We start from the raw sequence: 27,211 nt of genomic DNA, 5'->3' as shown, positions 1-27,211 counted from the left end.
CTGATAGAAAGCTCCATTCACTGATGGCTCACGGCTGGGCCACAGGACAGTCAGGATGCTGCTAGTGAGGAACCGCAGCCTGAGTAATCCCACATTGCTGCCTACTAGCAGCAAGTTCCATTTAAAAGAATCTCCCTCCATCTTAGCTTTCCCAGATTTTGTTTCTGGTTTTCACCTTTTCTCCCCTTTCTTCCTTATCCTATAAAAATACACACCTGGAACAGAGCAAACAGAAGGGGACAGAAAGCATTGCCAAGAGGCAAGGACACAGTACACAGGTATGAAGGACACAAACATAATCCACATAGTGCAGAGCCAATAGTTTATGAAGCTCCATAGTTAATGGAAATAGTTTTATTAGTTCCATTATGCACAGGAACAGGTGTTTTTCTTAAAACTTGAATTTTTGGAATCAAAAAATTGCATGAGAACCAAGTGAAGGCTTCTTTCTCAGGCTTGCACTGAAAAGACTGAAAATTTGAATTCATATTACACACTCGTGCTCAGCCAAAAACCAAGAATGACCATTAGAAAACAGTAAAGGTCCTACCAATTTCTGACCACGAACTGGCAAGACCAAACTCGCGTTGAGCACAAAAGCACTCAGTGCAGAGCTGAACCCGCGGCAGTACAGAGCGGAATCTCCCCACCGAGAGGGAGCTCTTCTGGCGGTGGCCCTGGCCTGTGGCAGCGTTTTGGAAACGGATCTGGACCAGGGGCCACAGGGCAGGCGGAGGTTAAGAACCAGCTGAGGGCTCCTAACCAAGTGATGACAAACTTGAGGACAGAATGGGCCATGCACAAAGGGGACCTTAAGGAGATGGGTTCTCTCATCAGCCCTAATAACTCAGTACAACTTTCTTGTCTTCTCACCTCTGCACACCGGCCTGTGGTCACTCCATGCAACAATTATGTCGCTCACTCTCTTACAGGTGATGCTTTTGGACCCTTGTAAATCATAGCCCTCGTTACAGGTGAACTGGATGCTGGAGCCTAACCTAGCAGGCAGAACAAAGGGTGAAGTTAGCAACTGAGACACTTCTGCGGCAACAGGTTTGTCACTTACTTTTTACTATCCCAGTGATTCTCCAAATTGTGAACAGAGAGAGTTCGCTGGCCCTCCAGGCAACAGCAGAAATGAATGAGGGGCAAGCTTTTGCCTCCTGCATCTGCTTGTGCTGGGCGCTGTTTGCCTGAGGTGGTGATAGTCCAAGAACAGATTTGAGTCTTTCAATGCAACTTCAGTGGGAATTTTATTCAGTGCGGGAGCACAGACTCAGCCCCAAGAGATGACATGCTCAGCATTCTTAAAGGAAAAAAATAAATCTTTATCTACTACTGAAAGGTTTGTTCTTTATTCTACCACTTTGGATTCAGATCCTTTGCTGGTTTAAACCAGCGCTGCCTTATTCACTGAAGTGACACAATGCCGGTTTAGAGCAGTTGAGAATTTATCCTATGGCATTCAGGGACTATTGGGCATTCCCTTTCCTCCACTCTCACCCCTCCGATCCATTTGCTGGATTTCAGGAAAATTTGATAGACTCAGGTTAAATTGAAAGACATTTTTAGTGAATAAAACAGCTATTGACAGCAAAATAAGATTAAATATTGATTCACCATTGCTAACAGCAGGCTGATTCATTCCTGCATGCTTTAAATGAACACTAGCAACTACAAGGGAATAACAGCATTATTTTAAGCTTCATAAGAAAACAATTATCTAGCACCATATATACTTATTGACAAGGAACTGTACCCAGTGCTGTGGGAAGTCTCCTCAAATTCACTAGGTGCAGGGCCATGCTGACTTAAGCTAATTTGAGAAGTCATTTTTTTGCTGTTTAAGACAGTAGTTCTTTCTGCACTTAACTGGAGGGGGGAATGACAACAAACATTGATTATGCAAGCCTGGCTAAATGCCCACATCGTGAAAAGATAAGTATTCTTTATTTAAGAAAAAGAGTTTTACAGGTCCTCATCCAGGACACGGTCTCCCAAACACACATGTGCATGCTTATACGCACTTGTTCTTCTGCATCACCAGTCTCAGCAGGCTTTTCAGAGATAACACATTCAGAGGTGTGCAGATGGTCTCTAAAACCAGACTACATAACGCCAAGGAGCACAAACAACAGTTATAGACAGTAGCTTTGCAGCATGCATAAACACACACATAAAAGGTTCTTACCTAAAATCGTTGCCTATTCTTTTGCCTCTCTCTGGAATCCCAGGGTCTGGACACATATTATGTCCCTGGGACACACCAACCTGAGTTACTACAAAGCAAAAACAGCACATACAGAGACAGAATAGCAAAAGAAACATTCTTTCATCAACTGTCTTGGTGGATGTGGAGAGAAAAATGGCAATTGGTAGCTTGAAAACCTGAATGTGTTCCATTTTGTTTAGAAAAAAAACAGCTTTGGAAACAAATGTAACTGGAATCATTTCAGCTCAGTTTATACACCAAAGTGTTTTCTAGGAAATGTCAGCTAGGGACACAGTTTTCCCTCCGTTCCACTACAGAAGTACCTCTGAAAAGAGTTTTTTCATTCTGCAAAATTACCCCAGTTAAACAGCCCGTTTCTGAAGCCTGTGATTAAAACAGCCACATGTGACACAGCAAGGTGACAGCCTACTGCCCCTCCAAACCCATCCCAGTGGTGCCAGGGAAATGAAGAGGTAGCGGTATGACACCAGGGGAAAAAACCAAGCACAGAACAAAAGGGAGAAAGGAGAGGGAAATGCAAGTCTAGCATTTTTAAGCAAGTAATTTAGTTTGAATATGAAAAATTTTATGAAGCAGCCTTAATGTAACTGCCAACAAACATGAAATCTATGAAGTGGTGATCAGCACTGAATAAACACCTTCAAACCTCATTCTCTATCTCCTTATTTCCACCTTCCCTCCCCAGCGTGTCAAATGGCGCAAACAAGCATTCAAGCATCGACTTGGGGTGGATATAACCCGGGTGGCTCCTGACAAGGATGAGATGAGATCTGGCAATATACTGATTTCAGTTTTGAATTCCAGCAACTACCAAAATGCACAATAATATGGGACAAAGTGGTGATTTTGTCACGGAGCTGTAGAGGTTTATGTGGCTCAGTTTTCTTGTATCACTAAGGGAAGGACGCAAAGAAAACACAACGTTTCTTGGCAATGATGCTGAAGCAGTGAAGCATGAATCTTAAGCAAGCATGTTTCCACTCTACCTCTGCCTATCACTAGATTAAAGGAAAAATCTCCATTATACTTCAGAACACATCACGTTAGCATAGCATCCCAAAGACCACTGCCAAATGGATGATGGCGCAGCGATAAAAACGTGTTCCTCACAACAGACACGCTGGATCAACAATTTGAGATCTGCATGGCACTGAGCACAGTGAAAGATATGGAGGTGCATGCACGTAAGTATTGCCATGGGAAGATAAGCATGTGGAGTACCTATACAAACAGAGACTGCACAGTATGAACACTCAAAAAGGCAAGACGATCAAATATGGTAATTATGCACTGGGTAATTACACCTCACGTAGTCAGGCGCTGCTCCTAAAATGACGAAGGACCACTCCTCTGCTCCCACTGGTATGGGGCTTGCATCCGAGCAGCTACACCTAACAACTGCTGGCCACCTACCAGAACAGCACCGCTTCCGACCTCCTCCTCGGCTCTAGGCACTAATGTCTCATCTCACGCCTTTCAATTCTGAAAGGGCCTTTGTCTCTCCTGGCCTCCCTTTCCAACCCCCCCAATGCTGGAGCCAGCCCCTGCGCTGAGCACCCCTCCTGCCCGCAGGACCCGGAGGGATGGGGTCGGGGCCGTCCCTGCCGCCGCACAAGGCTCGGTGTTTCGGTGCGATGCTTCGGTGCTCTGCACTCTCCTCCATGCATTTGAGGGCGCGAGAGGAAAAGAGACACGGCTTTATGGGAAACCGGGCTCCTGAGAGATTGTTTTCCTCCTTTTGCATATTCATAACCTCACGTTAAGCTCAGTCACGTGGACAGAGACGCCAGCAAGAGACAGAAGCATGAAAGCGACACACGGTATCTTTCGATAGCTGCGTTTTGTAGCTACAAAGCTTTGCTGTCACCTCTCACAGATTCTGCCAATTCTGAAGGTACACCAGAGGCAGAGGGAAGGGAGCCCCGGGCCAGAGCAGGGATTCAACGCCAGTATTTTCAGCAGCAGTGCCCCAGTAACTGAAGCAGCCGTGACAAAACCCTGCTCCAGGAGTGGGTATCTCCAGCAGGTCTCAGAGATGCAAAATAATTTGGTAATCCTTCTGCAAATGAAATCACCAGCTTCCAAGAGCCCTTCTGCTAGCGATGGAAATCATATGCTGCTTCTGAGAAACAAAAGGCCAGCTGAACGAAGTACATGGGTGACACTGTCTTCCTTGGGCTTTCTTAAATCACTACCTACACAAATACGATACGTGTGCATACAAGATACCTCCAAAGTAAAATTAACACTTAGGATAGAGTGTACAAACTAGGGTGGTATGTCACAAGTCCATATGGTATTTAAGGAAAAGCGCTAAGATTTCTCATCTTTTACACCTTCTCCAGAGTAAAAGCACACTAAAGGAGATCGGTCTATAATGTACACGTGCACAAACACAGCTTCTACAGACACGTCTGCATTCAAACACCTGTATGCTCTTCCCTGCAGAGCAGGCTACCAGACTGCCTTTCCACATCAACTTCTTTCTCCCATGGTCAAAAGACTACCCAGACAACTTCTTTTATGCCCACGTTAGTTACTCTGCACTGGTTCACATCCCATTTAGTATGTCCCATATCAGATGGCAGTGAACCTCGAAGTCTCCAATTCAAAGCTCTGGGAGGAAGGAAGGCTACAGCAAAACCCAGAGGGCCCAGAGGGCAGGTGGTTCTTCTCTTGTTAACTAGCATTTTATTAATATCTATATAACGTATAGATAAACCAGAGAACAGATAAGATAAAACAAAGAAGGAAGGAAAGATATCTCCATATCATGACAGTTGGGACATTTAACTTGTAAATATAAAGGAGAGCAAAAGAAAAGGAGAAGATGGATTAGACGGTCATTTACAGAAACTTTTGTTCTTCTATCTTTTGTTTTAAACACACACAGATTAATATAACTAACCCAGAGGTTATAAACCATATTTGTTATGCTGAGAACTTGCTGCCAGCACTGCGGTTCATCTTCCTGAAGGTTTGAATGATCTATGCCTGGGCTGTAGCACTCCAAAATGAATTCTTCAAGGTTACTAGGAAAACAATAGATCTTAAAAGCTGTGATGAGCTGTTCAGTTTCTACATTACAGGCTCAAGGATTCTCTCCCCCAAACCACAGAACTAGTTTTGCACGCCTTTATTCTCCTCTTGATTTTTCCAACAACTTCCTTCTTGTCATGTATTCACTAACAGCCAGTTAAGATTGCTTTGTTTGCCACAGTAATTTACTCCATCTGTTAAAAGAACCGAGAACGTTCTTTTTTTCTCTGTATCTCCCCATGTTAATACAGAAAGTTCACTGATAGATTCCCAAGGGATAATTTTTTAATTGAATTTAGGAATGCAAAATAAGAACTACAAAATAAAGCAGCATCTAAAAAGGTTTTACAAAGACTCAACATTTCTCAGCATGAGAAATACAGTGAAAGCAAGTGAGCTTTTCGACTGGCATGGGGGGTGGGGAGGGAAGGATTGTAGCAGTAATTAGTTGTTTTAAAAAGATTAATCTTTATGATCATGCTAAGGCTTGCAGTTACTCCGTGCAACCACCCGGTCAAGTCAATGGCTTACAAAATCCAGTCCTAACAGCAAGCGAGCTGACCTATTGGTAGTACGCTCACCCCAACGAAGTGCTCGCTGCCTTTCCGATCCAGGGAGGTCCTTCAGCACCCAGCACCCAAATGTTAAGCGTTTCCAGAACCTCAGCGATACCAATTCAGACGTTAAATACTCACGTGTCTAGCAATACTCAGGTGTGAAAAGGGCACAGACTTGGGCTGCGAGGCCCTACCCCTGGAGAAGACTACTTCCAGATAGAAATTTTTTACTTGGGGAATTCTGAACCCATATTTCACATCTTGTTGCCACCTCAGAATAGTTCAGAAGTACACAAGCTCAAAAACAGTTACAGACTTTCAGATTTTAAAGACCGTTTGCAAAGACTGTTTGCAGCATGCCCTACTTCAGCCAAGCACGGCTCCTTTCAAAGCCGTGCTGCCGAGCGCTGGAAACCCGCGGCTGGCTCCTCTGCTGCTCCGTGCTGCTGCGGTACGGCAGGGACCCACGCACAAACACTCGTCCCTCAACATCTGATGCAGAAAGCAGGCTTGCTGCACTGCTGAATATCTAGAAGCTTCCATACACTTGGCTGAGACCTAAAAACTAGTCAACACCTCCCAAATGACTTCGCATTTGTACATTTAAAATAGATTTCGACAAATCTGAATATACACAGAACTTGCACTACTTCATACAATCCCTTCCACTAATATCCAGCAGTGCATTTTCAGGTATGCCTCATTCAAAGGGCAGAAAAGCAACTTTGATGCTGCTTTGTAAGAGCAAAGTGCCACTTTTTCCCCACTGTGTGACCTGGAATATATACATTTACATACTGCAGGCACTAAAAGAAATAAACTCCTAAATGCAATCTAAAATTTAAAATTATTTCTTATATCTTATTCTCCAGAGCTGTATTATTTTTCCTCTAAAAACGATTACAGCAAGATGTCCAAACAATTTTAGGGATGGTGAACAGTACGAGGAACTTGATTTCAATTTCAAACACGTTTGACTGCGACCGAACACAATTAAGCACCTCCCCCCAAAATTCTGGTTTTATATATTCTTTTTTTGAAATAGCACCAACAACTGTTATGCGACTATGTTTTGCCTCCATTCAGACACATGAAACACAAAGGCTTTAATCTGGCCAGGTAGGACCTGGCAGCTAACCACAGCATCCATCCGGCAAAAGCGAAATCCTCTGATCGACCTGGCGGGTTGGGCGCACGCACCAGCAAGCTGCCCCGCGTGGCCACAGATTCTTCGAGGGAGAGTTTTAGGACACATGCAAAGAGCACTAGAAAACACTGCTGGTAAGAAAGTCTTTGAAAATAAAGCATGGCATAGCTCTACCCACTACCAAGAGACACAGAAATGTCTAAATTTCAGATACTCGAGCCAGACGAAGTAAGAGCAACACTAGCAAACTTCACAGATCTTTAATCAGCCTGTCCCACCTGTGTAATTACTGCCGATGCACATGCAGACTCATAAGCTCATGAAAGCTTAGAGAAGAAGGGGCATGGCTAGCCATGCAAACCAAAAAAGCAAGGGAAAAAAGAAGATAACATTTTGGGCTCCATTTTCTGGAAGTGAACCATTTTCTGGAGACATCTTCTCCGGAATCAGCATTTCTGAAGCTGAAAATTTACTGTAACAGAAGTGTGACAGCAGAAGGCTGTGCAAGATAGAGGTTAATCTGGGTTTACAATCCAGACCTTGCTGAGAGCAGTGCACATGGAAGGAGCTGAAGGCACAAGGGCTGGGGCAAGCACCACGCTGGGAACGGAAAGGAATTTGAGCCACAGTACTATCACCATCTATATTATTACAGCTTAATAGCTTTCAGGCTAAGCTGCCTTCCTATGCTCTGTTTTGCCTTATCAAATATGACAAGATTAGCACTACACAAGATGCTGAATTGACAGCTTTGAAGACTGGAGCCTGCTCTGCGTTGGGTGAGGATAAACTGGGCAGAGGCAACAAGAACTTCCCTACATTTTTATCCTCAAAAGCGGAGCACGACTGGGACAGAGCAGGATACGCTGGAAAGCGACGTTCAGTTGCCGTCTCCTACTCAGCCTTCAGCGCCCTTCCCCAGAGCCCCGGGCAGGGATCGTGCTGACAATGGTCATTAGCATCAGGGAAAACTGCTGCAAGGAAGCAGCCTAGCATTCCCAGAAGGAGAAATGGGAATCTTATACATTCTCAATACCAGAATACTTATATACAGTAAACTAGTGACTCCAAACCAGGCTAACATTTTTCACTCGGTGAAGACTCCCTTCCCCGCATCTCCCAATATCCCAGACATCAGATATCCCACTCCCATCTTTTTGTCTCCAGTGCCCACACAATCAAAGCTAGTGGTATTTTCCAGCAGAATTTCATTCTCAGTTAAGTGAATTGAAATGTTTATTACAATTAAATTCTTCTTGGCAAGAATGTACCATACAACCAGGAACATCTTGCATACAGGGTTGTTCTTAAAATTGAATTAATTTTCTCTAAACACGCCCCACCGTTTTCTGCTTTGGAGATTTTGGGCAATTTACATCCTGCTATCCAGTTACCTTGCTGGGCCTTGCTCCTGAAAAACCGGAGACTATAAGTACTCTCACGTGGGCCTGTAAGTGAGCCATTTTCATTTCAGACGGACAGCGAGTGATGTTTTAAATTCAGTTCATCCACTTTTCTTAACTGAATTTTGCATCCAAAATTCAAATGAGTGAAATGTCCAAATGGCACCTCTTTGATGGGTGTAATGGACTATGCAACAAAATGAGCAATTATATCCTCTCCTCTAAGAATAATTTAAAAAAAAAAAGCTACATTCTGCTCCTATTTGAATTCATATAAAATATAAACTCAAATTAATTCGGATCCCTCCTGTTTAATCTTAGAGTCTCCTTAAGAGCCCAGTCACCTGCCCAGAATCATATGCATTAAAAAAAAACTTGCAAGTCTTGCTTCTGGTTTGAAAAGAACTTAACGTAAAGACGAATGGACCTAATGGATTCACTTCCTGCAAGAGGAAAACACAGCAGCGCCGAACTGGCTTTCTGAGCACGTCTCTAACATATCAACTGCTAGATACACTGGAAGTGAGTAACTAATAGGGAGAACATAAAAATCGGCATTATAAGGTCTTGCACAGCAGTGGTATGATTTTTCCACAAGAGCAGTTAAATAAAATGCAAAGAGAAAAAGAGAGAAACTGCTATTGCCTCCGTAGATTTTTCTAACAGGTCTTTTTTGGTTCCCTATCCCTAACTCCCAATTTTACAATAGTAACACTAATTCCATTTTCAAAATTGTTTACACAGTTGGACACTTTCCACACTAAAAGATGACAGAAGTCACGAAGCCCAGTCTGTCATTGAGCGGGAAGCATACAGTATATATTAAATGCACACACACCGATCCCCTCCGCTCCCACTTCAACGAGTTAGTACATGCTTGTGAATAGAGCACTGGGAGAAGTGATGCAGTAATGCAGAGGGAAGAGAGGGAAAAGCATTAAAACTTTTAGGAGTGACAAAGTTTTAGAGATTACTGGAAAGTCAAATGAAATGTTCAAGGAGATCATTATACAAAAGACAGCGTAAGGAGCAGCCAAAAAACTTACACACTGATGTCTTCTGGTTATTGTCCTTGCTGGGCATTAGCTTCACCCCTCTGGACTTCAGTTCAATTTGCTTTTTGACTAGAAACACAGATTTAAAACAAAGACAAGGGAAAGATTTAGCTAGGCATCAGGGATTATTTTAAAAGAAAACGAAGCAACAGTTGTATACCACCCACGCTGCAGGATACTCTGCATCTTTCCCTTACAGCTCAGACAACTTCCTCCCGGCCCCTCAAAACCACCAGGGCCCCCTTTTCATTTACCACATTAGGTCTGGACTAGCCGTCTTTGGAGATCTGAGCCAAGCTGACCCAGTCCAAATATAAAAATGGGGCAAAAAAAGCCCCTCTGTAATCGTGCCATTTTGCTTAACATACTAAAACAGGAAACAGACAAAAGAGCAGCTCTAAGAAACTCCAGGGACCCCAAGAGTATGATGCCGAGTTACTTTCACACGGTTTGACGGATGCAGGTATTCCATGAACATATTACTCAGTAAAGCCATTCGCTGCTTCTATGGGAATACAGCACTCAAATGAACACCCCAAAACCCAAAAACTGTAAACATGTTCTGCATAAAGAATAGACTCAAAAAGGAAGTAAAATAACAGAAAAAAGGGCCATATTAAAACCATATTATTGGCAAAGAGAAGCATAAATGTACAGACCCGGTAATAGCCACAGGCACGTCTGCACGGTGACTCCACCGGAGGCCCTGCTGTGACCATTCACCTCCCCGCTCTAAGCCTCATCCAGAAGAGGAGACAACAACATACGAGGGTAGCAACAAGATTTCTGTCCATCCATCCATCGCCAAGAGAGTCCCATCCTTCTCTGCATTATGAAAATTCCCTACCTAACTGAGCAGCTATTTGTTTTTATTATCTGGACTTGGCTGCTACTGAGGTTCTCTCTACACAAGAGGGTTTTGCACAAAACCCACACTGTCAAAACCATCTGGATACCGGAGGAGAGAGAGACACAACGGCTTCCTGCAGCATACACACAGATATTTTTGACTAACACACAGCAGAATTTTTACTGGCATATTTGAAGTTAATGTGGTTAAAGAACAACTTCACAGCAGAAAGCATGATGTTCAAATCACTTTATAGGATCCCTTTTCTGATGAGCCAGGCCTCATCTATGGAGAAAACCAGTCCATCTTCCCCTTCAAACTGCTCTTTTCTTGTTCTTTATCTTGTCATACTTTCATCCCTAAATTAGCACATTTCTAAGACAAAGTTGTCAAGAAAGATTACTGATATAACTAACAAGGTTTTTTTAATCATGCTTTTTTGGGCTTTAAAAAAAAAAATCTGTTCATAACATCTGTTTGCAGGAGCTTCAGACAGGGAGATGTCAAGCATTATTCCTTGAAGCTTACCTAAGACAGTGCTTTTCTGAGCTAGACGCTGGCTTGGAGCTTTTTGTTCATCGCTTGGTTACAGCTTTTTGCTTTCTCTTTAAATAAAGCAGTTATAACTTCAAACTGAGGTCCATATTAGCTTTAAAAATATTCACGAAGGAAAGTTTATGTTGTTCTTGTCTTTCTTACTAGTATCTTTAATCGATTGGGTGTTCCCTCCTCCCTTTTTTTTTTTTAAGAGGGGAAAAATAATTAACAATATGCCACTTTCAAAGCAAATCTAATACACACTTGTTTCTTTTTTGCTGTAAATCCACCTGCAAACGCGGTAGGAGAAAAGCAGCAGGACTCAGAACGCCCCAAACAGCCACATATTCCTCCAGGTCACGGCAGGATGACTCTGGGATGTTTGTAGCCTGACCTCAAGGCTTTTAACAAACGCATTATCAAGGGACCACAGAAAGGACATGGGGCTACCAAAGCCAACGTATTTGGGGCAGGTCTGGAACCTATTTCTGCCTCAACTAGAATAGTGACAGCTTTAAAACACAAATGAGAAACGAAAGGCTGTACTAAAGGCCATGGGATTATGGGGCTACCTCACCCATCCTCCAGCTGGCCAGCCATCATTTCAGCTGTGCCCTGGCTCAGGAGACGAACACCTCATGGCAAAAGCCGAGACAGGGAGTGGGATGAGTTTACAGCGTCCTTCTTCCAGGCACTCCGCAGCCTTTTTGCGGTGTAACAGGGGGTCCACATCTACCACACTTTTCTGGGCGAAGCCCCCGGCCCTGGCACCCTTCAGTTCAGCTCAGCGGGAGCAGCTGTCAGCCCAGCTGCACCCACGTAAGAGCTCTTCCCGTGGGGGAAGCCGAATTCCCTCTGCCTGGGGAGGCTGTCCCGCTCTCGCCCCCGCAGCCGCCCTCGGCGGGGCTGCCCGGAGGGGTCTCCCGCCCAGAGGGGTCTCCGTCCGCACGCAGGAGAGTGCAGCGCCAGGGCTGGGGCTCTCCAGCCTCTGGCTGACGCTGCCGTGCAGCACCCAGAACTGTCGTCAGGAGAAAGCACTGAGGAGGTCCTCTGCTGCTTAGGCTCCATAATGCTGCCGTTAATGATTCTCTGGCACTTTCCAAGCAAGTACAGGGATAACCTCATAGTCACAGCCAATATTCCCTCCCAGTCAATAAAAAGCCCAAGTACCCAAGGCTAAATTTGAGCTACTGCAGGACATACAATGGCTCATGAGTTTGCAGTATCTAATTCACTGTTCCGTAAAGTGCTTTGGGGCACCATCAGTACAAGAGCAGCTTTATAAAAATAATCTCCATTTTTATATTCTCTGCAACTTCCCTTGCCAGTTACTTTATACAATTACCAGTGAATTTTTCTCCTAGCCACATATAGAAAAGCACAGGTCTGTTGACTTCTACACAGCAAAGCCTCTAGCCTTAAAGGACAAGCAAAGTTTTCCAATCACCAGTGTACGCCCTACACACATAGTATCGATGCTGACACTGTGGACAGGACAATGCATCCCTGGGAGGGTCAGCACATCTCGTCAGGGCACGCTGACCGCTGACCTACAGCAACTTGCACTGATTTCCCAGAGTCCAGCAGAAGGCAATCGGTACAGAGAGCTCACGACTTCAACACATCTGGGCCTTGCACACAACTGCAAATTTTTAAAAGGACACCCTAAATAACAAAGTTTCACCCATATTCATTCCTGCCTTCCAGAATCCAGCTAGCAGACAGGGCCCCACTCCAAATTTGTGACTAATGGAAAGCCTAGCTCCGAAACAGCCAACAGCAATGAAAACAAGCAGCAGAAATCAGACATTCATTACTAAGGACCAATCCTAAAATACACAGACTAAACTGCATTACCCATGAAGTATATACTCCCCTAATTACATTGTGTCTCCTTCAACAATAATTGATAAAGAGAGATCACTATATACTCTCCTCTTAATCCTTCATTTCATTTGCAACATGGAGACATAATGATGAGAGTCAAGCTTTACAAATTACTCAATTTAGATTAGAACAAGTCAGAATACAGTATCACTTGCTTTTTTAAAAAAAATAAATAAGAACAATTCTCCCACTCTATGCCCTCAAAAATCTGGTATATAAAAATCTATTTTGTTTATAAATTTGAATGTGGAACAGTACTACAAAGGACTGTCAGGATAATTGGATGAACAAAAATTCCTCTGTTTTCTGGAAGGTTTTGCTGCTCACACATATCTGATAGATCTAATAGAATACTCAGTGTCCTGTCAAATTTGAAAGATGACATTACAAAGCTTTTCCAGCAAGCAGGCAGTCTGGGGTGTTTCTTTTAAACCATTTCATGTTGCTCTAAATGAGAATTTAAGACGACATTTATTTATTTTTAATTTGGAAAACAGCATTTCAGCAAAAATCTATTGCATGAACCTCGGTTCCCCTTGCCGGGGGGATTGCTGCTAAACACAGGCTCGCCTGAGCCTCTCTCCCCTCCCTCTGCTGGGGTGTTCCAGCGTCACCCGGGATGCTACGGCAGGCTGCTTCCCGGGATTCTTACTTGGGCTGGAGGTAAAGAGAAACACCCTCAAATGCAACCATTTTGAAACTCCTCCTTTATGCCTTCCATTAGCTAGTCTAAGCAATGGTTCTTAGGAATCAGAGCTTGCAACGAGCACCAGAATTTTCCTGTCCCTTTCTCGGGATTGCCCAGGAGGCTCAACAGGTTGCACAACATAAGCTACAACCCCTCTGCAGCCCAAAGCTGTGCTCCAAGATGAAGACTGGCAGATCTTTCAAAAATTAAGCATATGTACTTCTAGATAAATAGATACCTCCTTAAAAGCTATTTATGTGGGGCAGCATGCGCAATAGGTAGCGCATCAGACCATTATTAAAGGCGATAGGTCTGCTGCTACTCTGCACTGTACTACGGGCTGGAATTCGCCCACATTTATCTTTCTACCCGAGGGTGGAGGACAGAAGGGGAAGGGAATTGGGCAGGGAGATCAGTAAAAGATGCAATTAGTGTTGGTAACAATCAGCTACAAAGCGATTTGGGATCCAACTTATGTAATAAAACATGTGGAGAGCTGCACTACACCAGCCAGAGCATTATTTAGATCTGTTTAGCATCATTTTAAACTCAGCAGCTTTTTCATTACCTCATTTACAGCGCCGCATCGCTATGCTGATAGAGGGGATACCCAGCTTCTAAACCCTGTGCTGCCGCCCGTCCCAAGGCAGGCACCTCTACCTTATTGTCCTACCACCCGCGGGTCCAGGGCACCTTCTTGGGAAGAACACAGAAGGAGGGGGAGGAAGGAAAAAATACCGATGCACCGATTTCTCTACAGCCCCTTTCATTTGCTTTTACAGGGTGTGGGGGAAAAAGTATTTGCAAGAACACAGGATTGATCTTACATAAAACAGAAAAATATTTCAACTCCCCCTGGAAGAGAATGAATTTACTGTATTCAACAAAGAAAACCTGTATACAGGTTGATTATATCTAACCTTGCTTTTACATTCACAAAGAGATTTCCAAACCAGGGCATGGATTAGAAAGAGCTGAAACGGAACACACAGAAGGCGGTGTGCTAAAACTAAGTACCCATGTTAAACAAGCTGGAAGGGAAACGACTTTCTTATAGATTATCAGCAGAGCCAGACAGTGTCTCAGAGGACACAGAACGTTAATAAGTGATGTATGTACATGTCTTCAGAAAATGGGCAAGTTAGATTCACCCTAACCCCTCTCTTCCTTCTCTTGGACAGTCTGGGGTCTGCTTACATCTCTACCGCTTAAAAAACACATTTTACTTGCTCTACTTTATATGGCATTACTCAGCCTATTTTGTATGTGTTTGTTTATCCACATTAAAATATTTATGTTCAAAGGAGGTCACGTTCCTCTGAGAAGGGTTATGCTGATTTTTTTTGAAGTTGCATTGGCATCCTCAATGTTCTACGGACAGAGATTCCATTGACTGCAAAAATCTTGCCTTTATCCCTGGGTTTTTTTTGCTTTATTTCTTGTTTTGCTTGTATTCAGGTATTGAAATCTTTCCTAACAGATGGCAGGAACCTGACAAACTCCACAAAAACCGGCAAATGTGTCAACAGTGAGTGTCAGATTCCCTTTGCCAGCTAGACAGAGGTCCTGCTTCAATGCCATTTCAAGAGCACGTTTTTAAATTCATCTTTTAAACACTCAATACACAAAAGCACAGTTCATTATGTCTAACAAAACAGTTTCTAAGGAATGTGCTAGATTAGAACCCCCTGACATTTATCTAATCAGAGGAAATGATAACATTAATCTTTACTTTTCTATTTAAGAAAAAAGCATGATTCAGACAGGTGTTTTAATAGACAGCAGCAATCACGACAGCAAAGGAAAATGTCGTTATCAAAAGCCATCAGCTGCATGCAGTCATTTGTGTTACACAGGAAAATAATTTATAGTAATTTATATGTTAAAAGAAAGCTAGGAAAGTTAAGTAACAATGGTGATTCATAAAGCAAAGCCCGTGTTGAGGCCATGACAACATTGCTAAGGTTAAACAAACAGGGAACAAAGAAATAGGGAGGTTTGCAGATTTATCAAAGGAAACTCCTCTCCCTTTTGCTTTGCTCCTGTTAGTCCAGGGCGATGATACTTTTTCTAAGTCCTGTTTCTTCCCTTTGAGGAAAGCTGCTGAATTACACCGACTCAAACCTCTGGAGGGTGGATGAGGAACTGGATGCCATTCCAGGTTCTTCCCCGCTTCACTTCCCCTCTCCCTGACCCTGCCTCAAGCGGTGCTACACCACTGCACCCACAAAGTCCTTCACAGTCCTCGGAGAGAACGGTGTAAACGGTTCCAAGGAATCCACCCAAACCCACCTGTTTTGGTGACCATTTGGTCCCAAACAGGATGCACTGAATCGCAGTGAGCCACGGCTACCTACAAACCTCAGAACGCCACAGGATCTTTTCTCTGCTTGACTCGTGTGCCAAAGCCTTTCCTCTCCCTCAACAGCATCTTAAGATCCCAATTCTGAAATCCATCCTTCTAGGGCTGAGCAGTAAATACAGAACAGTTTACACATCATTCAAAACAGGGTCAGTTACCTCTCACCTGAGCAGAGTGCAAATGCAGACACGGTGTCTGTGGGACCCTGTCTGTATCGCCATACCCCACACAGCACGTTCTGCAAAACTGCAGGGAAAGGAGCACCCTCTTCTCCTAACAAAGCAGGGAGTGCAGGTCCATTTTCCTGTAGCTCTCAAGTGTTTGTACTCCCAGCAATTACCAACAGTAGCTCTCCACACACACAATGCTGGGATAGCCAGCTAGAAAATTAATGTTAACAGGATACAGCAGGATCATGCAGGTAGGTAGTTGTAAATTCCTAGGGAAAAAAAGTTTGGCTAAGCACATGCTGTGACTAACGAGACCAGACAGTAGGCATTTACCTTGATATTGGGCACTGAACCCCTTCTGCCTGTGGTTGCCATCTGATGTGAAGTGAAGCCGCAGCCAATTTTTACTGCTGATAACCGGGGCAGGCAAATTCATTCCAGTAAACCTGCAAGAAACCAACCAGTAACAGCCAAACGTTATCATGATTGTGAATTATACCCCAAATACCTGCCGTGCCAGGTAATCTTCCTCCTGCATGAATACAGCAAATCCTGAATGAGTGCCCTATGCTCAGAGAGAGCACCCCACACAACCCATGGCTGTTTCTGTGCATGCGTTCCTTCGCTTGTCTTCCCATCTGACAGCTACACATCGGTCGTTACAGGGGGTTTCATGCCTGCCTTCTAAGGCAAAGGATACAGGGGGCTGAGCTGGGTACTCAGCATCTGTGGTACCAAAGGGAACGGGTCCAGCTGGAGAGCCCAGAGGCTCCAGTCTTTTCCTGCACTGCAAAGAGGGAGTGGAAGGTACAGAACGGCTCTGAAGGAGAGGAGCCCTACATGTTTCCCCAGAGTAACAGAGCCTCGTAGCTCTATCACCTTTTGTATCTTACTGGTATCACACAGAAATGACATAAAATCATCTCAGCGGACATGCTACACCTAAGGTATGCAAGATGAGCTTGTCTCTCAAGCTTATTCAGCTCCTGTTAACCATATTTGGTTAACCCCACTAAAAAAAAAAAGTATATTTATTTTAACTGAGGAAGAGAAAGGACTGCAAGAACAATTTTCTTTTACTGGAAATAGCCAACGAGAAGCAATGATTTATGATCTGTCCCAACCTGGAGAAGATTACAGCCATCAAACACGAGGTGGAAAGCTCCACAGCCCATTAGTAGTCCTTCAGCAACTGTTCCCTTCATACCTCTGGATACTTTTTTTTTTTTTTAAAGTATTATGCTGTTTGCTTTATCAAACACCAGATCATAATTCTTGGCCAAGTTGTCACGTGCCAAGTCTTAGCCTGGAATAACATTTACCTAAGTCACAGGACTCGAACTGAGGTATATAATGGCAACACTAACCATGGTAAGGAGAACAACACTACCATGACAAAAGCTATTACGGAATCCTGTTATTCTTAATGAAACCCCATTTAATTTTTTAATCAGACTGTCACTTTTAAAAAAATTATTAGCATTCCAATACCTATGCTTTTTTTAGATTAAGGTAAAAGGATCCTGCAAATCTACTTCGCTCAAAAGGATACTTCAGATTTTATTACTACACATTTTCCAACAGCAGAACTGATAGCCCAGGAAACATTTTAGAAGTCCTTTGCTCAACTAACGCCTCCAAAGGTGAACTCACCTTCTTCTAAGGCAAACCGTAGGGAGCCAGGATGGTACTTGGCAGCATGTTTATTCATGGCAGACGAACTGCAATGTAATCCTGCTCTACTTGTTAATGAAATAGCAGGGATGATTATGCTGCATAACTAATGCATCTCTGCCACCTACAGTACAGACTTCAAACCTTGTATTATCTTGTGGCTGAATTTTGCATAATTATGAGGCATGACTGAAAACATTCTTTGCACTATAAAACTGTTTCAGATTGTTCCTGATCATTTTTCTATTGATTATTTTCATCTCAATTTTGCAGACCCTTTTGAAATACAAGGTGTTATAAAAATGGATTCTACGTGGCATTCTGCCATCCTTGGATAACTCAAAGACAGCCAAACTAATTTAATTTGAAACTTTTTCAAATAACTAAGTTAAAATAAACTTATTTGGGCCTGAGCTCAAACATAGGATGCCTAAAACCAATTCTGAGAAAGTTACTATGGCTGGTTGTTATGACAACATGTTTAAACTTAATACTCTTACCCCCAAAGGCTATTTTATTATTCATTTTGAATCAATAGTCAAACTTCTCATAAATAACCTTCAGGTATGCAGAGCCAAATTTTACTTTCGTAACTGTGGAGAGACAAGGAATTCAATTGCCTGATATAAGAACTACAGAACAATAAAATTAACCTGCCTAAACGAAGCAGAATTTCACTCCCTTGTCCCCTCCATCCCACTATTTTTTTTTTAAATACATATATCCTTTTGAGAAGTGGATTCAGTACCCTGAGACCAGTAAGCTATTTACATATACACTTCAATTCAGGTATGTGCCTAGTCCGCTATTAACTTCCAAGGACCCCACATACATGAAATGTTAGAATTCTACCAGCTGAATGAATTAACACTTTGAAAATCAATTAGAAAAATTAATGGATTGCACTTCTTGCTACCTTTGCAATAGCATAAATAATTACTGAAGGCAAAAGTAGCAGTAGAGAAATAATAAATCATAACCACAGTGCTTTGCACCCACTTTGCACTGCTATAAAGAAATACAGAAGATTTAGGGTGAAGGAAAAATGGTTCCCTGAATTTCCTGCACAGAAATTTTCATCAGCACCGTATGTCGTTTGCTTAAGACACTGACAGCTTTTTGAAAGGGCTAGATCAGCCAAGAAATCACTACCAGGTCCTCATTTCCATATACACCACTGCTCAAACTCACAGCACACAAAATTTCTGTATTCTCCAGGGCTCCCTTTTATCTTCCCATCCCTTTTATTTCTGAAGCTAAGGAGCTCATTGCTAACATCAGGTCGCAGTATTTGGAGCTAGTTTAGATCCCGGGTCCTGGTGGTCATGAGCACCCAACTCAGATTTTTGCATTGAAGGAACAGCTAAGACACACCAACAGCGATGGCAAAGAGGAAGAAGCTGCTTCCTTCTTCACGCAGCCCAGGCTACATCAAAACATCCCAGCAGCAGAGCATCTTTGCCAAGTGTCAGGAATCCTAATGAAATCACTGGGACAAGGACATGGAAACGCACCACGCAATGCGTGGAAGCATGGGTTGATTCCAGTTAACAGAATTGAATTAATTCAGGAAAATAAAGTTTTTTGATTAGCTTAATTGCTTGCAGAGATACAACTTCCAGCTCTATATCTGCACCGAGCCCTGAATCCTCTTATATACCCTAAGGAGAGACATTTCTATATAACAGAAAAGGACTATGTAATCTGTGAACGCTATTGTTTCTCCCAGCCCCACAGTAGTTGTAAACCCTACACGCATGGAGCACCTGATGGAGTTAAAAAAAAACACCCACCCTTTCTTCAGTGCTGAGGGTGGAAACACGCTAGAAGGTATACTCTTTAATCCCAAAAGCTGCACCTTCCATTGTTTCCCTGGATTCAGCCAGCAGAGAGACCACCTCCAGGAAAGGAGCATCCTGGTCTTTCAATTCACCTTCCCCAGCTGCCACCACCGAGTCTGCCGGTGGAAAACTGCAGGATGAAGGGCTCCTTCCCACTGAACCGCACAGTGCCCAGCACCAGGTTAGATGGGTCGGGGGCAGAGATGTTCTGATGGATAAGAAATAACACTGCTAGAGCTAGGCATGTAATGGAAAACCTCATACTCACCTGCAGTTAACTACTGGCTTTTCACCATAAGGCTCCCACAGGTTTAAAATAATCATTAGGAAGCATTAATGGTTAATTGATAATGGAATATTTAATTACAGATAAACACAGTTGAACTGAAGTAGCTGCATGGTCTTTGAATGCAAATGCCCTGGCTGCTGTTGATGAATCTCAAATGAAGTGGGAAGGATGCTCAGCAGGCAAGAGTCAGCAGCAATCACGAAAACCAGAGAACCACCCCAAGTCTCCAGCCAGACCCCTGGGTGCAGGGGGATGATGCCGAGCAGCACCAATTTGCGCTGCTAAACCCACGGGCAGAGCCACAGCAGCCTACAAGAGAGCAGCAGATGAGAACGGCTGCGACAATCTCTCGGAGAGGATGCTGATTGCGCTGTGACACGGAGTACACAACATCTGTACCACTGACTTCTCAAGGTCACATTATTTTCCTTTATAAACCCAATGCTGCCTTGCTGTCTTCAAGAAAAAGGAGGAGATACATTACAGAGACTTAGAAATTCACAGAGCTAATTAAAAGAAGCTGAAACTCCTTTCCACATTCCCCAGCATACTTTTGTACTACATTACGTGCTCTGAATTTTCAGCGCCTACCATTAGCCCAATAAATGATTGAATTTCTAATCGTCCGGTGAGTCATGTAAATAAAAGCTCTTTTAGTTTGGACCTCTGCCACTGTATTTTTCAGTATTCCAGACTTTTCTTTCTTTTTTTTAAGTAAGTGTATTAGCAATTTGCAAAACTTTTCAAGCCTCTGTATGTCCATTTTCCCCCTCCTCCCCTTTCTTGCTGCCATCACCAGGAGACATGAATCACTCGATTAAATATTCAGCTTCCTGAATATGGCAACATGTTTAACTGAAATCTAAGGCTTTGGAATGACTAAGTAGCAATGTAAGAACTGGTTTTTAAGTAACATCAATAATCATCACTCACTGATGGGAAATCAGTACCCATTTTATATTAAGCATCTTTTTAATCCTGGAGTCACTTGGAGAAAGAGATGAACTGAGCCTCCACCCAAAAAATTTTATTTTCACAGCTTTGCCTTTTTGAGTCTGGAGGAAACCAGAGAGGATGCTGAGGCCAGCAAGGCTGGGCAAGAAACAGGGTCCTTCATCTGTCTCCCTGGCCTGGTGACCAAGAACTGCGAGAACAGCCTTTCTCTCCATGGTATTTCACCCATGCCTTCAGTCTAGTCCCACAAGGACCACGTTTTTGGACACTTTGGCTTGTGCTCTACCCATGAGAGGTCCTTGAAAGGAAAAGTTACCATTTGAACCACACTGAACACTTTGCATGAGAAAGAATCTGTTAGAAGATACCTAACAGTTCAGGCCCTATAAGATACTGAATAATTTGATCAACTTTCAAGTGTCTTCAACACCAATGTCAAGCAAGCAGCACACAGAGATCAGTGCTCAGAAAATACAGGAACTCTTGTAATTGCTTGAAGAGCATTTAACAGCATCAAAAAAACTCAATGGTAGTGAGGATTTCAAATTCTTTCTTTTTTTTTCCTTGATGTCTAAGCCCAACTCATCTTCTCCTGCAATTCAAGCTCACCCTACGCACAGTGGGCAGAGAACAGACTCTGGCTTGTTGCATCGCAGTCCTTCGTGATGCAGAGCCATCGGAAGCTGTGTTCCCAGCACAGGCGCGGGGAGCTTTGAGGACGGCATCTCCCGGCTCCCCATGGCCACCTCCGCAGGTAACCACTCCTGAACAACGGGAAGAGCGAGCTTCTGTCCTGCTCCCACGCGGACAGAAGACTTTGAACACGAACCACCGGTTTAATCTTAGATCTCCTCTGAACGAAGAGAAAACAAACAAACTGCTCCAGGGGTAGCTGGGTCATTTTGCAGTTGAATGAGGTCAGTAGAACAGTTTATTTGAATACATTTGTGATCAAGATGCAAGTCCCAGCTGTTTGTTATATCAACATGGCAGAGAAGACTACATTAGGAGAGGCCTAACATACACAGAAGTCAAGAATTTATGTGATTGCAAGTTTTAAAAGAGCTAGAGAGAAATATGAGCATGCCAGACATTTATCGCTGTTTCCAAGCAGATTAATCTGCGGAAACAGGCCTGGCACACAATGTGAAGGTTTCCTTCTGCTGTACCAGGTACTACATTTATTTACCATTCCAACCATCCTAACTTCCAGGAAAACAAACCAACTAACCCACCCGAGAAACCAAAACCACACAGATATTCTGCTGGAACTCCCAAGGCGCTCCTTAAGCGGTTCCTCCCCCCGGTAGGCAGCTGTGAGTCCATCACCCCTGCTCCGTCACATCCACCCGCGGCATCGCAGCATTTCACTCTGCCCCTCAAACAGCCTTTCAGTTTGCCAGCACCGCCCTGAATCCTCACCCCAGCCCCAGGCCCCCCACCCTGAACCCTGCCTGCCAGTTTAGACAGCCTGTGAAAAACACATCTCTAAGCAACTGATTTTATCCCAAATGCCTTCCAGTATTGTTTTTAACCAGAGTATTAAGGTGTTTTTTTTCTTGAGTGAAATTGAAGCCTCTGCATTAAACGCAGCTCCTCCAATTCCTTTATTACATAATACTGAAAGGTTAATGCTATCAAAACTCCTCTTTTGAGCAAAAGCAATGAAGTGTGGATTTCTCAACTAAACTATTTTCTTTATTTCTTTTCTTGCTTTTGTATTTCACATCGGATTCAGGCATTAAATATTTATACCATTCACTCAGCCATTCCTCCCTTGGCACAATTAGTATTACTGTACATGGATGGCACTGATTAATCTGCATTCACGCACCATTATCTATTTACAATCCCAATTCCTGCACCAATTTGGTTCCACATGAAGAGAAAGAAAGGAAAAAAAAAAATCAGTAAAATGTCAAAAAGTGAGCTAGAAGCACCAGAATAGTGGAAGGAGATATTTGCAGACAGAAGATCCAATTTTAACCACCCTGAAATTTTATTAGCATGACTTTGACCGCAGTACTTCTTAAAGAACCCAAATACAATGAGCAATTCATTCTGTGGATGCTATACAAACCGACTGCAGGAGAGCGCCGAGTCGAAGGTCACAACTAAAGGTAAGAACTCCACTTGAAATCACATTATGTCAACTGCATTATTTCGAGATAATGGATTTAACCATGAACTTGAAGGTACACATGTGCCCTGGTGCTGTCCAGAATCAGGACGTAGTCAAACACCAGCTTCAGTGAGCCCAAACAGATAAAAAACAAAGGAACATCATTGGGGTTGCTTTCTTTTTCCCCCCCCAAACTATTCTTGTTTTGTTTTATCTTTCAACTGAGAGCAAGCTGAGCCTCAGAGAGGAGGGAACACTTCCAAGGTCTCATCAGTACTAGCTCAGAACATGGAGTTGCACACTAAGCTTTTAAGATTCAGAAAAAACTTTTCTGAGAGGACATTTAATAACCGGCACCTCCAAGACCTTCTTGGGACCGACTCAGCAAATAGCCTGCGTCAGGCACGAGCGATACACGACTTGTGAAGGGCTGAATTCAGTCTGACAGTCTCCATGTCTCCCCCTTCCCAATTTCATTTCACAGATACCTGGAATTAATGCCTCCGACTGTCCGGGATCCCGTCCAAGCACAGCTGAGACATCTTGTAGGCGGTCAGCAACCAGCAAAGAGACCTCGGGAGCTGCCACCCTGTGCGCTGCGTACGGGCTCCCTTTCGCTTGGGTAACCGCAAATTCCATAGCGATTCTGCAGCGCTTCCCCTTGCACAAGGGCTATCACGAATTTCAGTGTTGCATTTTCCAACAGCCTCATAATTCAAATAAAGATTTTAACAGCAAGTGGTCTTGGCTAGAGTCTGTCAGGGGACCATGAATCCTTGATTTGTATGGGCAGGTCCAAGCACAAGCACTTGGAAGAAAACCGCAGCATTGCTGCACTGTTCATGCTTTACCAAAAAGGACTCCAGATCAGCCTTTGGCTCTGTGCTCCTACAACACCGTGCACCAGGCTCCTTGGGTCCCACCTAGGATTTCTAACCAGCAGAGTACAAGGCAACTCTTCATTCCATCTCTCTTCTCACATCCCCTTGGCACACGCATGTCTAACTACATGCCTGCTGATAATCAATAATATCGCCCAGTCTGTGACAGACGCCGGGTCCTCCTAAAGTCTCCAACACCAACATTTAGGGTGAACCTATCTGACTGCATCTTCCCAGAGCACAGCTTCACCTTTTCCTGCCGCAGCTGTACTTTAAGACAAACCCAAAGTGAGACCCACTTTAGTCAATGGGGTGGCTATCCACAAGGAGGAGGAGGTGAGGTTTCCGCAGCATTTCTGTGGCACGATAAAGCAGTCACAGAAAGCTTAACGCTACCCGACAGTCACAGTCAATAGGAGATTTAAAGAGAAGAGCGTGCACTCCTGGAGCTTTAGCAGAACAAGAGAAAAAAAACACAAACTGCTTAAATTTGGGGCTGCAAATGCCCAGTTTAACCAAAATTGTTCAGGGTACAGAACAGACACCAGCCCAAGCGCCAGCCCCGCTTTGCAGCTCTGCCACATCAGCCTTGACAGAGACTTCCATCTCCTCACAGTCTGTATTACACTGAAGCATTCTGACTATTAGATTAATTTTCCTTTCAGCACAACTAGGGGACATACTGCAGAAGCTCTTCATCTCTGTGTATTATTATTCACTTCACCTGTATTTTTAACTTTTCATCCAAACCTCTACTCAAATTATCATGAGAGCTGTACCATTAATTCTGAACATCTTATTTCAGCATGTCTACTCTCTTAAACAAAGTATACTTAAGCACCTCTAGACCTCATTTTTCGGTCACAAGAGACATCCCACCACAATGGACTTTTACAAGGAAAATGAATAATTAGATCGAGTCATTGTTCCTTGCTAAATGCTGTAGGGATAGAAAGAACACACCTGCATCTTAACTCTGGTTCAGAAGCACAGTTACACAAGCCTAAAAAGATGCTCAGAAAACGCAGCGAGAGATCAGGTCCCGCATCGCCCCACTCCTTTGCAAGGGTCGGGCTGTTGACATATAAATCCCTAGGGATGCTTGACTATGGCGCACCCTGTAAAAAAAGTAGTTCGTAAACACTGGAAATGAACTTCTTTGACCGGTCAGGCTTGTGTCTTGTCATCAAATGAAGTACTTATCACCTCAGAGGAGGGGCTTCAAAGTCCTTTCCACCATCAGTACATTTTTAAGACCCACAGTGGGGCTCACAGGCCATCTTAACCCCAGCAACACAGCTAAACAGAGCTGTTTTCTGCAAGAGAGGCAACACTCTCCTCCTTTTCCACAAGGAATGAAAACTTGCTTAAGAACACAGGTTATTTTAGAAATGAAACTTCTTGGCAGGTTCAGACATATCATGACCCTATAAACTCCAGTGAACCTGGTAACGCCAGACCACCTTGTGATTATTGGAAATGACAGGAGAGATCTGCTCAAAATCAATCTGGCCCAGGACACGCCACCATTACTGACTCACAACTGTAGGACCGAAAATGAAAGAACTCTTCTGATTCGGATTTCACCTCAGTCTTAGCTCCTGGATGCAGCTTAAGGGTAAATCCCTCTCCTGATGTAACTAGGTCACAGCACTTTTGATCTCAGACCCTCTGCCACCTTCTTGTTTTCTCTCAATACAGCCACACGGATCTTTTAACAACAGAATTCAGCTTTAGCTCTAAGAGCAACAAATCACTCCCAAGGTCTTCCAGTTACAGTGATACTTGCCTTTGCTTCTTCCAAAAGCCGGTGCAGGAAGGGAAATCTGATCAGTTTATTACTCACAGATTGCTTACTCCTTTCTCTTTATTTTTTCCCTTGCATTCTATTGAAAGATGAAAGCATCTTCATGCAGTAGCAAAACTTCAGTCATTGTCATCAACTGCCTGCTCCCAAATAAATTTGCTGGCTAAAACCAAACAGATACCTTTTTCTGCAGGAACCTTTACACTGCAGTTCTTAATTCTTCATTTTTTAAGTGACATTTCCCCAGCTCATCTTTAAAGGAGTGCAAACCAAATCCTTGGCTGATTTGAAGCAATGTAGCTCCACTGGGGACAAAGCCAAACGAATTTACACCATACAGGGGATCTGATAATCTAATTTCTCCACTGTTTTCCTTAACGCATGAAATGTTTCAAAACTATTTCAGCCACTCAGTAGTCTGAATTCTCTTGGATCTCTATGCTAGATTAATTACGGTCACTTTAATGAAAGAAGTGTATCATTAGTCCACCTGCATTTCTGAAACTGTCACAACAGAGTAATTCAACAGGTAAAACGGTCTCTGAGGAATTCTTACTCAATTTAGCAGTTATTTACGCACATACCCACCCACTACAGATAATTGGTTTCTCACATTTAATGTATATAGACAGAGTATTACACAGACACACATATATGCAATATATATGCACATGTTAGATATAAAAAAAGCACAAGGGTCATCTTGCAGGCAAATAGTTTGCTTTCAAGGCATTAACAGAATTCAGATTTTCACTTTTAGAGAAAAATCCTCTTCAACCTGAAGGCATAACTACATGCCACTTGCTGCAACAACGAGCAAAACGCAGATGATGCACAAAGGTAGTTGTAAAGCACTCAAGTTGGCCGTGAACAGAAAGCTAGTCTCAGTCTTCACCGTAATGCAGCTAAAGTCACATTATAGCTTCAACTGCAAACTCTTACTGAGGCCATACGTAAGGTTTAAACTTAAAAGTCGAAGATGTCTGGATAATTCTGAAATCTTTCAGAAGACACATATCCAGTAACACAGTCTGGAGGACTTTCTCTGCTCTGCCACAGACTAAACGGAGGGCCAGAGTCCAGAATACACCCCAACACATTCTCCTGCATATCAGGGCTGGGAGCACCACATCCCAGAGGCGTGAAAAATTCCCACGCTGTTGCTGTGGGCCCTCCGGGGCTGGGTCACCACCAAAAGCTATGAAGGAAAAAAGGCTCTTCCTCCTGCACAATACACGTCCGTGGCTGCAATAGTACTGCCTACAGGCAGAGCTTGTGGACTTCTTGCACATGGGAAGAAAAAGCCCCCGCCGCCCCCAAGTAAAAGGGCCCTAAACACAACCCACCCACCCTCACCGCGAACTGCTTGGCTAGAAGTCAACTGACAGAACACGGCTCAAGAGCACAGCGCCAAGAGCACAGCCCCATCAACTGCGATGGTCAGCACTGGAAAAGACGGCCGTATTGCTGAAATGGGTGTGGTTTAGTATACGAAAGTACTTTACCATAATATTTTTACTGCGAAAATAGCATTTGGCTCCAGTCATAACAAAAAAGGTAACAAACACGATTATATTTACTCTATTCAGGAGAAAACAAACACTAATTCAACACAACAGAAGAACAGCTAATGCAATTGAAGCTTACTAATGCTGCATTGCAAATCCCCCAAAGAAATCTGCCACAGCTTTACTACAATTTCCTGCAAACCCTTC

General features: G+C 43.4%; 1 protein-coding gene across 1 annotated transcript in view; it reads right to left on the bottom strand.

Moving 5' to 3' along the window:
• The window catches only part of LOC104162428 (CUB and sushi domain-containing protein 2-like), a gene marked incomplete at its 5' end in the record, with an annotated part of 281,493 nt that overhangs the window by 149,584 nt on the left and 104,698 nt on the right, over nucleotides 1–27,211 (bottom strand). The window contains 4 exon segments of the mRNA XM_009701143.1: nucleotides 874–998; nucleotides 2,192–2,279; nucleotides 9,426–9,503; nucleotides 16,262–16,374. Coding sequence (XP_009699445.1) covers nucleotides 874–998; nucleotides 2,192–2,279; nucleotides 9,426–9,503; nucleotides 16,262–16,374 — 404 coding nt within the window.

The sequence above is a fragment of the Cariama cristata genome, unplaced genomic scaffold (genome assembly GCF_000690535.1).
Source record: "Cariama cristata isolate BGI_N322 unplaced genomic scaffold, ASM69053v1 scaffold4885, whole genome shotgun sequence".
Lineage (NCBI taxonomy): Eukaryota > Metazoa > Chordata > Aves > Cariamiformes > Cariamidae > Cariama > Cariama cristata.
This window is presented reverse-complemented; position numbering and strand designations above follow the sequence as displayed.